The 15991-nt window shown below is 41.3% G+C and overlaps 1 protein-coding gene across 1 annotated transcript in view; it reads right to left on the reverse strand.

The window, feature by feature from the left end:
- The window catches only part of MYO3B (myosin IIIB), a 357063-nt gene that overhangs the window by 138906 nt on the left and 202166 nt on the right, over positions 1-15991 (reverse strand). Inside the window, exons 24-26 of the mRNA XM_023743517.1 lie at positions 14209-14288; positions 11868-11945; positions 8440-8645 (exon numbers count right to left, since the gene is read on the reverse strand). Of these exons, the coding sequence (XP_023599285.1) occupies positions 8440-8645; positions 11868-11945; positions 14209-14288 (364 nt within the window). The remainder of the gene's footprint in view (positions 1-8439; positions 8646-11867; positions 11946-14208; positions 14289-15991) is intronic.

Genomic DNA, 15991 nt, shown 5'->3' on the forward strand with positions numbered 1-15991 from the left:
CGAAGAAGTAGCTAGCAATCTTTCCTCTGAGTCATCCCTACACCAACATGCTTAGGGGTGAGCAGATATTTACTACAAAGAGAATAGAGCATACTAAAACAGGAATGGCTAGTATGGGTCAGCTGATGGACTAGGCAGTGGCTCCCTAGAGTCCCATGTGGGGGGAATTCACAGCCACATCTGGGCTCTGAAGAAAATGTGCCTCTTTGAGGACCAGATCTGCAGCAGGGGTTGGAGAGTTAAGTGGCACTCATTTGCTATCTCTGTGCCAGGAGGTATCCTTACATTCTCCTTCTCCTTTCCTATTTTTTCTCCTTTTTTCTTCATTCTTTTTTTTTCTCTGCCTCACTGCTATCATTATCTAACATAAGTTAGTCCCACTAACATTTCTTTTAAGGATTGTCCAAGCAGGGACAGGGTTTTCTTTCAGCCATTGATTTTTATAGAGTAAGCTGGTGGGCAACCCAACTGCACTGATACTATCAAACACCTTCATATCGTCTTTCTCCTTGTTTTCCTTTGTTATTTATTCTTGCACTGTTTCCATACGTGGCCATTGCTCCCTGTGTTTCTATTTCCACACGGGTTCTTCCTTGTAATTGAATTAGGTCTTGAGGCTGCCCACAATACAGACATTAAGGGAACCAGGAAAGACAGCCTGGGCTTATTATTACTACCAGCACTCAGTATTTTTAGAGAACAGTGTGACTGATATTACCTCTTGTAATCACTTTGTGAATCACCACTTCAAATTTCAGGCTGAATTTGCGTAGCTGTCAACTACAGAAATGATTTGTCTGGTACTTGAATAGGTGAAAGACATCTGTCAGCAATGTGGGCTCCATGAGAAAGGCAGAACCTTAAAAGGATGAGGTTTGGGATTTTGAATCATCTATAGCCATAGGCAAGTTAGGAAGATCCTCAGTTTAGACAAGGCCAATTTGAAGCCATCTTGCCCGCTAAGGAGGAAGGGAAGTGGTCACAGAAATTCTCTTCAGTCTATAGCAACCTGCAAAGACTGATACTGCCACCTGCTAAAGATGCGCCTGGAGGAAGCTCTTTCATCTCCCTGCCTCAGTCTCCGCATCTGTGAAACGGGAAAGTTGGACCAGGCCGTTGCTTAGAGTCTTTAAATGGTATTATAAAAGGCACTCTTAAAATATTTTTTTGTTTATTGCACTAACCAAGACTATAACAATGGCAATGTAAGAGTTAAGAGAGTAAAGAAGTCATCTAAGGTCTCACCTACATAAAAATCATCAACATCCACACACACACTTGGGGAAGGGTGAGCAAGTCACTCTCTCAATTAAACCAACAAAAAGAAGGCGAAAATGACAGCATACAAGGACTGCTGTTGTTAGAGATCCCGCCCAGAGAACGCCACCTCTCAATTGCTGCCCCTGGGAGGTAAATGCAGAGACTGTTCTCAAAGCACGCAATATATTTTACTTGTAGTGCTGAAGCTGTCCATTATGCTTCCTAAGTATTATCTTTTAACGTGTCCCTCACTGCCATGTAAATAGATTTACAGGTAACTAAGGACCTTGTTCACTTTGCTGCAGGTAGACTAGCTTATCTGAATGGCATATTAAGATCTATTTTATGGCAGGCTCTCACCTGTGTTGCTATAGGTGAAAATAAATCCGAGAATGTCCTGCGAGAGGCAAGGCATGGCCTGACCATCCTAGCGCCTGGATTTTTTATATTTCATTATTAACTGCTGACTCCCCAGAGGAAAAAGTAGAAGCTTTATTCTTTGAAAATTAAAATTTGGATTTCAGCCTTTCTTGTCACAGATATTTGGATTCTTCTGTGACACTGATTTTTCTCTCAACTCCTGTCCTATGGGCCAGTACTAACCTTGGGGCTCTGTAAGGGATTGCCAGGAACCCGGTCCTCATAGCTGCAGTTTTCACAGTGATAACTAATGATATTCAGTTCACTTTGCAAGAGCTGAAAGAATTTGCTGCACGCTTAAAACTGCAAACACGCCTTTCCATGGCAATGGAATGAAAGCGTCCTCAGTATCTTGCCTGCTTCTACTCAGGCAGGCACTTCTGCACTTGCTAATTCTTAAACTACAGTCTTGATGAAGAAGCTGAATAGCAAAGAGTGGGTTGTGCTGAACTGGAAGTATTTATTCAAATTCACTCAGCCCCTAGTTATTTAGTCTCTCCCTCATTTAATTAATAAACATTAGATTTCTGTGATAAGCATAATTAGTGTCTTTTCCACTTATATCCCCACTTCCTCCTGGCTAACTGAATACCAGTTTTTCTTGGGTGACAATGTGCCTAGTTCCCCTCCTGTTCCCACTTTCTAAGCCCCTCTTTGTAGTTAGGAATGGTCATGTGGCTCAATCCAGGCCAATGGGAGGTACGTGAAATGGCTCCTGGGAAAATGTTTTCTTTCCTAACAAAAGTGGGGCCAATGTCCTGGCTTAGCCTTTCCTCCTGCCCCTTTCTTCCTGCCTGGCGTGTAGACATGGTGCCTAGAGAGGCAGCAGCCACCTTATGAGCATGAGACTATAAGCCAACTCCCACGCTAAGGATGGTAAAAGGAATAAAAGGGAGTCAGAAGGTATTCAGGTTCCTGATGACATCAATGAACAGCTAAAAAGTAATATTAAAAATGAACATTAAAAATAGTCCACCTCTCAATTTCTTTTTGTGAAAAACAAACAGACCTATGTGCCAGTGGTTCCCAATTTGGGAATTTCACTCCCCAGGGGACATTTGGCAGTATCTGGAGATGTTTTTTTATTGTCTCAACTTGGGGGTAGGGGGCTATTGGCATCTTAATAGGTAGAAGCCAGGGATGCTGCTATACATATGACAAGGCTCCGGACAGACTTCCACAACAAAGAGTTATTTGGTCCAAAATGTCAGGAGAAGCCCTGCTTTAAGCCACAAAAAATGTTTGTTTACTTTTGTTTGTTATTCACAGTTAAATGTACTCCTGACGGATAGAGTCCCTCATTTAGGAAACACTAAAACACACCATGGACCAAACACTCTACCATGCATGATGCTAGGGACACAAAAATGAGTCCACTCCATCCCCTCAGAAGTTCCCTTCACACTCCAGTGGGGTAGGCAGAAATGTGAGGGTACAAATAAAAGTATATGCTCCAATACAAAGATATAAACATCCAGGTGTGGGAGCAGAGAGGGTGGAGCAACTACCAGCATGGGGAAGTCCAGGCAGGCTTCAGAGGGAAGGTGCCTGGGCTGGAGCTTAAAAGGTGACGAGGCGATGACCATGTAAAGACTTTCCATCAGAGAAAAGAGGAGATGCAAAGGCCAACCATTGTATAACCATTGAGGTTATACAACCCCAACAAAGCCAGCTCCATATACCTGCCATGTACTTCAAAACAGTCAGGACCAAAGTGTCAGTGGGGAGATGGTAAAGGAAGTTAGTGATGAAGGAGAATGAGTAAGACTTTGATTCAATTCAATAAATGTTCATCAAACACCTAATTTGTGTCAATCACTGTGCTGGACAGTACAGATATAAAGTTGGCTGAAAAAAATTCTTGCCTCCCAGGTCATTAACGTCAAGGTAAGAAATGGGCAGGCAGCTAGTTTCCACTATAACGTAGTAAGTATCACCAATGAAGTTCATCAGAGGGGCTCTTAACCCAGCCTGGGGGAGTCAAGGACAGTGTTGCAGAGAAGATAATGCCATTCAAAGTCCTAAGAAATGAGCAGGGTTAGGTGAGTCCACTGAGGACTTGGTGAAGGGGGATTCGGGCAGCATAGCATGAGCAAAAGCACAGAAGCATGGAACAGCATGGGTGTAGCTCCAAGTAGTTCAGTTTTTGCTGGAGTGTGAGCTGAGAGGTCGGAAGACAAGAGAAAAGAGATTAGAGAGGTAGGCAGGGGCCAGATCATGGAGACTGCCCTATATTGGGTGCCCTATATAGTGGAGGTCTGGATGGTCATTCAAATAAGGATTTTAATCAAGCAAGCAATATGCTTAGATAGGAAGTTTAGGTAAATCATACGCTAGTGGTTCTTTAAAGAACAGAATAGGAAGGCAGTTCATTTAGGAAGCTATGTCAAAAGGGTGGGCAAAAGAGCTTTAAAAGGCCTGGAATATAGATAACTAGAATAGAACTGAGACTTCAAACAATATTTATGACCAATTTATGGTCAGTTGATTTCTAACAAGGATGTCAAAACAATTCAACAGGGGAAAGAACATCTTTTCAACAAATAGTGCTGGAAAAGCTGAATATCCATGTATAAAAGATTTAATTTGGACTCCAGGTAAAAATTAACTCAAAATGGACCATAGATCTAAATAGAAAACTATTAGGATAATATATAGGAATACACCTTCATAACCTTGGATTAATCAATGGTTTCTTAGATATGACCCCAAATGCATGACCAACAAAAGAAAACATAGAAAAATTAAACTTCACTAAAATTAAAAATTTCTGTGCCTCAAAGGACATCATTAAGAAATTGGAACAATAACCCACAGAATGGGATAAAATATTTGCAAATCATATATCTGATAAGGGGCTATCCAGAATATATAAAAATCAACAGTTAAATGAGCAAAGAATTTGAATAAACATTTTTTTTCAAAGGAGATATACAAATGACCGGTAAACACATGAATAGATGCTTAGTTTAGATAGTGGTGATAGTTGCACATCTCTGTGAATATAAATTATATATAGTTTGTTGTTTGTTAATCCTCACCCAAGGATATTTTTCCCATTAATCTTTATTTTTTTTAGAGAGAGTGGAAGGGAGGAGGGAAAAAGAGAGAGAGAGAAACATAGATGTAAGAGAGATACATCGATGGCTGCCTTTCATGTGTGCCCAATGGTGCTGGGATCTAACCTGCAACCCAGGTACATGCCCTTGACCAGGAATCAAACCCGAGACCCTGCGGTGTGTGGCCAACGCTCCAACCACTGAGCATACCAGCCAGGGCTCTGTGGATGTATTAAAATCACTGAATTGTACTTAAAAAGGTGTCATATGTGAATTATATCTCAATTAAGCTGTTGTTATTAAGTAATAATAATAATAGACACTGGGAGAAGTGGGTGATTAATAAAGCTTTAAGAAAAGGGATGGGAGATTCCCAAGGGAAACTTGTTCAGCAACTTCAGCAGGTAAAGTTGACAGAGCCTGATAATTAGTGTTTGAAGAAACTAAAGAGAAGACAATGGTGACACCTAGATTTCTAGAGGAGAGAAAGCGGAGGAAGAGAAGGGAGAATGGGCTGAAGGACATTCCAGGGCCCCATGGCTCTTATGCCATCATGAGAAGAGATGGAAGCTGCTGATGAAAGAGAAGAGGGAAGCTAAATATCATTTGATCCATGGAACAGCCCAGTAATCTAGGCTCTATAATAAATCTGACAAGACCAATGACCATTCTGTTCAACAGACATTAGCTTAACAGCTGCTCTGAATCGGGTCCAGAAAGCTGTGGGCCTTTCTGGAAGACTTAGAGGTTAGGTAAGGCCCAGGAGTCTGTGTGCAACCCCTGAAAATCTGTATATCCCTGCCTTCTTATCTTTCAGAAAAGGAAACATTTTCTACAGAAACATTAGGTTACTTTCCAAATATTATGTCCAAAATGAGACTAGAAATCTGATCTTACTAAACTTATTATTTACTGCAAATAGTTTAATAACCAAACCATAAGACTTGGAATTGAATGTGCTGTCCTATCTTTTAGACATTTGTCAGAACACATGTCAACACATGTGTGTCCCAGTGTAGACCTGCTGAGCCATGCTTCTGAGCCCATTGACCACAAAGCCATGGACATTCATAGCCATTTTCTGTGATGTCCCTCAACACTATAACTTCCAGGAGATTTTGGCTACCTGCCCAGCACTGCCTGATGGCCTCTTTCATGCCTCCTGACAATAGATACATACTTCCAACCCGCCTGGCCTCATTGATGAGAAGATGTTGGAAACAACCCTTTCCTCGAAGGCTCCATGAATGGAAAATAATTGGAAGGGGACTTCCAAGTCCCTTTGCCAGAAAACTCAAGGATGAAGGGGGAAGGAAGTGTCTGCAGACCTGAGTGACTTGGGGAAGTCCTTCCTCATTCTGGAACCTGACAACGTGATCCCCAAACACTGCCTTTTAGGTGTGCATGTCAGGATTCCAGTCCCGAAGGCCAGAAAATACAAAAAGGTAAAGAGTAACATTAAACAAGCCTTCATCTTTTATTTACCTCTACCTGATAGACCTTGAGTGGCTCTGATCCCTGCCTTTGTTTTGTCTGCATATTTCCTGCTAAGAGTTTACAAAACAGCACTCCTGAACAGGAAGATAAGAGGTGAACCTATTTGCTGAATAACATCAAGGGAGAAAACTGCTAACTCACCCATTTTGTTGTTAAGTTGCTCAAAGGGATCAAAATACCAATTAACTTACTGGCTCAGAAATCTTCGATACCCTCAGATTTACTGACATTTTGAAACTCTTCTTCATACTTGCCTACTGGCTTTCTGAAAAAAGGTGTGCCAATTTGTTTAGCATTTGACCTGTTTTCTTAAATATTTTTATGTATTCAACACTTAGTGGTTAAACATACTTGACTGGCAACATTCATGTGCTAAGATAATCTCTTTTTTTCTTGTTCCACCTCTAAATTTAAGAGGAAAAAAGAGGCTCAAAGACATTTCTTTTAAAAAAAACCACTACCTCCTTATTTTTCATTCAAAAGCTCTCATTGCAAGTAACTTTTTTGCTATGTTTTCTCCTTGGAATGTAGTGGTGTTTGAAAGATTTGATGAAGCAAGGGCCATTTTAGGCCTCATTCTTTGAGATACTGTTGGGAACATTACCTAAGTTTCAGAAAGGAGGTAAAAAGAAAGTAAAGATGACTGATGGGGTGCGGCAGATTTCATAACAGATTTTAATTTTCCTCTCTGGATATCCTCACATAGAGTGCTTTTCAGAGGTAGTTCTTTTGTTATCGTTGTCCTTTATTTCTTCACATAAGGTTTTGTGAAAATTCAACTGTAATCATATGCATATACAAGGTACCCCTATAGCAGTTGTACAGAAAAGAAGAGCAATTCATTCATTCCAAGATAAAGGCAATTTCTGGATTTAAAAAGCTCCACAGAAACCTGTTTTAACAAACACCGGGCTGAGGAGATTAAAGTGTGGATGCTGAAGTTAGACAGCCTGGGTTCAAATTCTAGCTCTACCAGGTACTAGCCTGGGACTAGTCACTTGCAAAAGTCACTGATTTCTTTCTGTGACTCCGTTTTCTCATCTGTAAAATGGAGATAATATGAATGAAAAAGGGGCTCTATAATAAATCTGACAAGACCAATGACCAAAAGTAACCTCAAGGATGATCTGACCATAACTGGACAGGTCAGGAGTGGGCAGTCATACCCCAGGCCTATAAAAAGGTGGATGTTTTTGTTTTTGTTTTGCCTTAAGCAAGCCCTGCCCATTGTATGTATGCAATTCTAGGTTAACACACCTTTGAAATGCCAGGGTGTTCCTCTTTTCCAGACCCCTCGGAGGTATAACCACCCTCAAGAGAGCACATAATCTTGTCAACTTTTCTATAATCCAATCGTGCAGATTTCCTGGCCTTGCTTTTGCCTGCCTTCATGCAATCATTCTTAATTCCAAGGTATAAGAAGAACTGCAAAACTGTCCTTCTCCAGAGCATCTGAGACTTGCTTCCCAAATAAACTCCTAGCATCTATAGGTTTGGACATTTCTTTTTTTTATTTTTTATTTTATTGATTTTTTACAGAGAGGAAGGGAGAGAGATAGAGAGTCAGAAACATCGATGAGAGAGAAACATCGTTAGCCATTTCATGCCAAGTCATTGTTTCAGCCTGGGAGAGGAGTGGGTGCCTGGGTGCACTCACATCTGCCAGAATCTTGACCCACTTATGGAGAGATACTTTCATCCTACCAATTAAATAACTGACTTATGTCAACAACAACAGAGCCTAGATCACTGGGCTGTTCCATGGATCAAATGATATACATTTGGAATATTTTCGGTGCCAGGTAAATGTTAGCCATTTCATGCCAAGCCATTGTTTCAGCCTGGGAGAGGAGTGGGTGCCTGGGTGCACTCGCATCTGCCAGAATCTTGACCCACTTCTGGAGAGATACTTTCATCCTACCAATGAAATAACTGAAGGTTGTGAAAACTAAGGATATATAACATATAAATATCTATGGACATTTTTCTATTTTCAATGTGATCAGAAGGGAATTTAATCTGTCCTCTAGATCACTGCAATTTAGTTGGAGCACAGTAAAAATGCAACGTTTAAGCAAGTGAAGGGTAACTGATAACTAGTCAATTACATGTTTGGAGGCGTGGGCAGGAGGGGTAATCTCAGGGGACAGGGATGGCCATGGCAGAGCTGTATTTAATATATTCCCCAAGACGCCAGCCTGACCTTTTCACAAACTCTTCGAAGAGGATGCGGTGGGAGTAGCCCTGCTGGCGGATGCGGACTGTCTCCAGGATCCCCGTGGAGTGGAGCTGGACCAGCACTCTCTCTTGAGAGAACTTCAGGGCCTCCCGGTCATCGTTGGGCTTAATGCAGCGCACAAAGTGGGGCTGCCCCACCACCATCTTGGAGAGCAGGTCCATCAGAGAGTACTGACGGGAAAAACACAGGAAGCGAGGTTACCCCAATGGAATGGAGAGCTCCAGGGGCCTCTAGAGCAGTTTATTGGCTTGTAAACAACTCATGGACTTTTTTGAGGCTGAAAAAGAAACCAACAATAAGAGGTGATGACATAAGTTCTGACGAGTACTTACAGCTGCTTGCAGATTCAAATGCATTCTTTTGCATATATATATTTTTTAAATTTATCTTTATTGTTGAAAGCATTACAGATGTACCCTTCCTCCTGCGCCCCCCACTAACCCTCTCCACCCGCCTTCTGCCCCCTCCCCAGGCCTTCACCACACTACTGTCTGTATCCATGGGTTATGCATATATGCATATAAGTTCTTTGGTTAATCTCTCCCCACCCCCACCCCCTTCCCCCTGAAATATGTCAGTCTATTGCATACTTCAATGTCTCTGGAACAATTTTGTTCGTCAGTCCATGAGTTGTTTACAAGCCAATAAACTGCTCTAGAAGCAGTTTATTTTGTTCATTAGATTCCACATATAAGTGAGATCATGTGACACTTGTCTTTCTCGGCTGGCTTATTTCACTTAGCATAATTCTCTCCAGGTCCCTCCATGCTGTCTCAAAGGGTATGAGATCCTTCTTTTTATAGCTGCATAGTATTCTTTAAACATCACCTAGTGCCAAGCAACGTCCCCATGTGGCAGAGACTTAGCTGCCTAAGAACATACTTAGGTCACCCCATAACTCCATCGCCAGAACTAGCTTCTCTCTGGTATTCCAAGGCAATACTCCAGAAGCTATATCTGAAATTTAAAATGTCCAGCTTTTAGGGAAGGGGTTAGTTCTTCCTCAACTTAGGAACCACCAGAAAGTCTAAGCAAATCCTATTGATACCATTGATAAAGGAAAACAGAAAAAGAGGGCAAAGGAAACAAGAAAACTGGAGGAAAAAAAGATTATAATGAAGATCAACTAACATACGCCGAGTAGCTGGCGCAGACAGAAAGCACCTGGGGAAGCAGAGGGGTGCTGTGCAAGGGGGTCAATCACATGTTTGGAGGCGTGAGGGGGGGTAATCTCAGGGGACAGGGATGGCCATGGCAGAGCTGTATTTAACATATTCCCCAAGATGCCAGCCTGACCTTTTCACAAACTCTTCGAAGAGGGTGCGGTGGGAATAGCCATGCCCCTAAGGAACCCACCTGTGCAGCTCCTCTTTTGGACACACCTTAAGGAGCAATTACAAGCCACCCAGGAAATCCGTCCCATTATTTCATAATCACACCTCCTACTGATCCAAAATGGTATTACCTAGCTTGCCAATACACCTTATTTGCTGAATTTATCATTTGGGGAACAGTATTTTAAGGACACCATATTGATTGTCAATTTTTGAAAAACTGTAAGCCAGAGATTTCTCTGCTGATAGAAGGACTCTTAGGCTCTTGGGATTGACTTCACAGATTGCTCAGAGCCTCCAAGTCCCGTCATACACACACACACACACACACACACACACACACACACACACACCAAGTCACAAAGAGGATATAGCTGCGAAAGGGGACAAGATAAGAAATAAGTGGTAAAAAGGAGACATACGTAATATTTTAAACAATAAAAGATTTAAATTTAGAAAAAACATTTAAAAAAAAACAAAGAAAGAAGTGGTAATTAGAAACGCACAAACATGAATGATGAAACGGGCTGAATGCCTTCCTGCCAGAGAAACTGTAGCAGGGATCACTACATGGAAAAAGTGCTGGACAAAAGGCCTCTGGGCCCCTGTCATTCATAGTCATTCGTACCCTGAGCCTAATTCTGGGCTGCCTCTGAAGCATAGTTTCTTGGCTTTAGATCCTTCTTGAACCTGATAGCTTCCTATAAAGCCGGATATCTACGGTGCTGGCTCCAGGGTCCTGTCCTTCAGCCTGTCTGGCCATTCCAGCCCCCGACCCAGCTCCCCATCTGACTTCCCAACCCCACCCTACAACCTTATCATTTGTCCCTGAGATTAGTAGTTCTGTGTTTGGCCTATAGCATCTCCACTATGAAGCTAGCTGGATATGAGCTCCGAGTGGTATGCGATCTCTAAGGGCTTCCAACCCAATCTATAATTTAAAGATAAGCCAATCTGTGCAAATTTGGTACGAGTATCCATGTCTTATCTTTCCTATATAATGAGCATTTAGTAGAGTCCTTCTAGAGCAGTGGTTCTCAACCTTCCTAATGCCGCAACCCTTTAATACAGTTCCTCATGTTGTGGTGACCCCCAATTTCATTGTTACAAATTGAACATAATTAAAGTATAGTGATTAATCACAAAAACAATATGTAATTATATATGTGTTTTCCGATGGTCTTAGGCGACCCCTGTGAAAGGGTCGTTTGACCCCCAATGGGGTCGCGACCCACAGGTTGAGAACCGCTGTTCTAGAGACAATGTTTTTACTCGAAGGAGTCATTTTACTAGATGAAATATCAAGAACTGGTCAGCCGAGATGGGAAATAATTGGGTTCACACAAACGGGTCTTGCAATTGGACAATTCAATTTAGGAAAATAAAGTCAAAGCTAAGATAGATTCTCTCAGGACCAAAACTTGATAAACCACCTTCTGAAATGTTATTAACTACTTTGCTTTTCAGTAAATATGCTGGGAAAGCAGCTGACTGCAGTAGCTTTAAGGCCAAGCAGCAGCTCCCATGCGAACAGAATCAGCACATCCAATGCACAGGGCTGTGAGCCAGTGGCTGAGAGGGCTCTCTGTAGACACCTGGGGTTTCATCTGATCTTCCTGTGATCAGGGAACACTGCACTCAGAGGCAGAGGTTTCTGGCTATAATATTTTCTCTCCACACCCCCACCTTTCTTAACTGGCTTCTTTCAGTGATTCTATCAGATCCGGGTCTCTGTGGGAAGGGTTGGCAAGTCCTTTTTGTAAGTAGACAGAATACAGATCAAGAAGACTCCAGCCTGGCTGATGTTTCTCAATGGTTAGAGCACTGGCCCACACAATGAAGGGTCACAGTTCAGTTCTGGTCAAGGGCATATACCTGGGTTGCAGGTTCCATCCTGGCCCTAGTAGGGCCTGTGGGAGGCAACCAATCGATGTGTTTCTCTTATATCGATGTTTCTCTCTATCTCCCTCCCTCCCTCCCTTCCACATCCTCTAAAAATCAATGGAAAAAATACTGTCGGGTGAGGAATAACAGAAAAATAAAAAGAAGACTCCATACCCGGAAGTAAGAAGCCACGGTCTGTCTCTTCATGTTGGTGGTTTCTTCCGGATGCCGTATTACCTCCAGAGTATCCACCTAGAACATAAGCAGAAAGACTTGGTTTGAGGATATAGACAATTCATTGTCTAACTTTTTCAAAATCTGAAAGGCTGTTTGGTCAAATATCTGAGAGGCCTTAATGTTTAGAACACAATAGTGCACACTTTGGGGAGAAATTTTGAAGACATATCAAAGAAAAACAGAATTTGCACTGTTCTACTCGCTTGACAATGACCTCACTCTGCAACGTACTAAAGCATAACCCCAATCAGTGGTATATCTAGACTTCTCCATGTTCCCATGGGCCCCTGCTAAGTTCTCCACTACTGTCACATGAGAACAAACTGTTTTGTGCAAGAAAACTGGCAAAGGCCCATGAAGCTGGGTGATTATAAAGACATGGGCCCAAAGCCCACCCAGTGGCCTTCCTGTGGTCAGACCTTGATGCTGCCACACCCTCCTGCCTCCCACAGTTCCCACGTGCTCACTGTGGACCCGAGCTTGGGATACATCTGTTCCCAATCATTTGTCCCAACTGCCTGGGCTGACTGGAAGGAGCTTAGGAATAAAAACAACTGTAGGGATCAAAGGCAGGCAGCCTGTGTTTCGTTGTCGTAGCTCAACAGTAAGCGCTCTGCTCCTGCACACACGAAGCTATTCGGTTTGCAGAGAGCCCGAGTGGCATGTCAGCACTGGCCTCCACCGTGTGGCTTCCCATCTGCTCTGAACAGGTGGCAAGAGAAGCAGGAACGTTCGAAAGGAAGATGCTACTGTCAGCACGCGTGTTCCGCTCGGCAGACTGCTGTCCAGGCAGCCACTTCCTTGTTCAACAAAAGTGGAAAGTGGGTGCTAACGGAACAGGCTGCAAGGGGCAGGGAGAATAACGAGGCTTACCTCCAGAGGTATTTAGGAGACTGTGCACATAATGGAGGAAGAGCTTCCATTGGACAAAGAAAAACAGGTTTACTTAAGAAGGGGAATAAATGTGGAGCTACATCTTAAAAAGCTAGAAAAGCAACCTAAGTTGTGAGTGAGCAGAAACAGGGGACTCTCTCTAAGAGAAACGATGTTGGGGACAGTGCGGCTTTCTTTTTCTAGGCTGCAGATTGGATGCGTTCCCCAAACCATCCATTTACTTGTATGCAGCTGAAGCAATGGTATAACTGCTTGGCTTTGACTTTTAATTGTTTTGTTTTGTTTTTGTTTAGTAAGAAAGGAGGAAACAAAAGCTCTGTGTTAAGAAGGAAGGCTGAGCTGATGTAGAAAAGAGAAAAGCAAACACAACACACCCACCCCATCTGCAGAGGCACATGCTTCCTCCAGAGTCATCTGCCTAAAGGTGTCTTCCCCCATCTCACCTCCATTTGGATGCTAGAGCTCAGAACTAGTGAGGTTTGGGGCTAGGTTTGGGACACACTTTTAGGAATGTCCCCACCACTTCCTTCTAGTCAGAGGTTCTCCCTGAAGAACCACGTCTTGCTTCGAAGCCTTGCTTTTCCGCCATCATGTCCCTCCCTTTTTATTCAAATCAGCCAGCCAGTGCCAGCCCCTGGGGCTCCAGTGCACTGTGAAAGAGCAGCCGAAAAGCTCGGGCACAGTTCTTTTATTAGTAAAATTTACCGGTTACCACCCCTCACAATGCACAATGGACCCTGGCATTTGAGAATTTAACAGCTTAGTGAACAGAAAAGTCTTGATCGATATGAATTCTGCAGAGACATAATTTAAAAGGTATAATACGTATTGTTTTCAAGATCAGTACCATCCCCTGCAGAAAATTGGAAAAATATAGACAGAAGCACCAGTTCATACTTCCAAAGGAATGGGGCTGCTGGGCTCCTGTCTCTTTGGAGAAGTGTCTAGTGTTTACCCATTTTGTAATTAGATGGTTTCCCAGAAGTCATTTGTTCTTCCAAAAATCTCCTTCTCCTTCTCATCTCCTGTTACGATGGTGTATAAGCCCCAAAATCTAATTGCCCCTTTGAGTCACTTTTGGTGAACTCCTATATGAACATGATTAAAATCTGCCTTTTCTCTTGCTAATCTATCAGTTTGAGTTATTTCACAGTCCTCCAACTACTGAACTTAAGAGGGTAGAGGAAATGTGTTTCCCCCGACACAGGATTGTAAAGAATTTTATGATGTTGTTTTAAATTTCCTAATACCTGATTCCTAAATGCCTTTAGACTATTTTCCAGATTGCCCAAGTAGTAGGCCAGATAAAGGAAACCACTGTTGCCCACCTAAATTATTCCCACCTTTTAGTCCACATTATTTTGGGTACAGACCTATTACTCACCTTGGCTTTCCCAGCACTGAAATGTGGAGGCAAAGATCTTGAAGTTGCTGTTATCCTGGCTTTTGTCTGGGCCAAGTTACCTGGGGGAAAAAGATAAAGTAGTTAAAGTAGAGGAAATTTAAAGAATAGGATCATGAGTAATTTTCTCTTTGTGTTCTTATATTTTTCTGAATTTTTCAAATGATCTGCTCTGAATTTGTAAAAGTTGAAAAATTTAAAATGTGAAACTTCAATGACATTAATTTTAAAGGTATTATAATAATTATTTATAAGAATTTGTAAATAATTTACCATATAAATTGAATTTCTATTAGTTTCATAAGCAAAAAAGACACAACAAAAAGTCTTCAATTTATTCACAAACTAGGAATAGAAAAGCCACATATGAAAAGCCCACAGCTAACATACTCAACAGTGAAAATTTGGAAGCTTTTCCTCTAAGAGAAGTAACAAGGCAAGATGCCCACTCTCACCACTTCTACTCAACATAGTACTGGTAGTCTTAGCTAAAGCAATTAAGCAACAAAAAGAAATAAAAGGATCCAAATCATAAACAAAGAAGTAAAATTATCTCTGTTTATAGGTGATATATTTATTATATGTAGAAAATCTTAAAGATCCCATAAAAAAACTTGTTAAAACTGATAAATGAGTTCAAAACACAGTTGTAAGATATAAAATCACATACACAAAAAAAAACAACAGTTGTATTTCTATACACTAAGAATGGAAATCTGAAAAGTTAAGAAAGCAACCCCATTTGTAATAGTATCAGAAAGAATAAAATACTTAGGAATAAACTTAATCGAGGTAAAAGATTTGTACACTGAAAACAACAAAACATTCCTGAAAGAAATTAAAGAAGACACAAATAAATAAAAAGACATCCTGCTGTGAGGGAGGAAAATAAAATCTTTTTCCTCTACCTATTTTGGTTCATTGGCTGGGGACCTGCAAATTAGACTGAAAGAAGACAGGTTAACAAGAGAAAAACAAGCAGAAGTTTACTAACATATACATTGCACATACACACAGGAGTACTCAGTGATAAGTAACTCAAAGGATGGTTAGAACATCTTAACAAAGGGACAATAAATTTGTAAAGAAGCAACAAAACAAAGAAAAGAACTCTGTTTCTGGGCAGTAAATTGTGGGAAGGTAATGGAAGATAAGAACTAGTTAGTAAGTTTATTCTTCTGGTATTGTTTCTGGCCTGATAAGAGTCTAGAGTTTTCAGTGGTGATTAACTTCTGTCCTTCCTGGTAGAGAGAGGAAGGCAAAGAACTTGTAAAAATTTATATCCTGCTTTACAATTTTATATCCTGCTTTTAAGCAAATAGGGGACAAATAGGGAATTAGGCAGAGAATTTTTGTTATCTGCTTCTCGGTTGCCTTTGATTATCTTCAGATCAAAATAATCCTTATTAGAGTTCCATAGTCTGCTACACTTCACTGTGTTTTTTGGATTGGAAGACTTAATAGTATTAAAATGTCCATGCTACTCAAAGAAAACTACAGAATCAACACAGTCCCCATCAAAATCCCAATGCTATTTTTGCAGAAATAGAAAAAGCAATCTTAAAATTTATATGGAACCACAAATGACCCCAAAGCTACAAAACAATCTTAAGAAGAAAAAAATAAGTTGAAGGCTTCATACTATCTGATTTCAAAATATATTATAAAGCTGCAGTACTCAAAACAGAATGATACTGGCATAATGATAGACATATATAGATAAATGGAACAAGAGAGAGAAAGAGCAGAAACAAACCCATGCATA

The sequence above is a fragment of the Myotis lucifugus genome, unplaced genomic scaffold (assembly GCF_000147115.1).
Source record: "Myotis lucifugus unplaced genomic scaffold, Myoluc2.0 scaffold_5, whole genome shotgun sequence".
In the NCBI taxonomy this organism is placed as follows: domain Eukaryota; kingdom Metazoa; phylum Chordata; class Mammalia; order Chiroptera; family Vespertilionidae; genus Myotis; species Myotis lucifugus.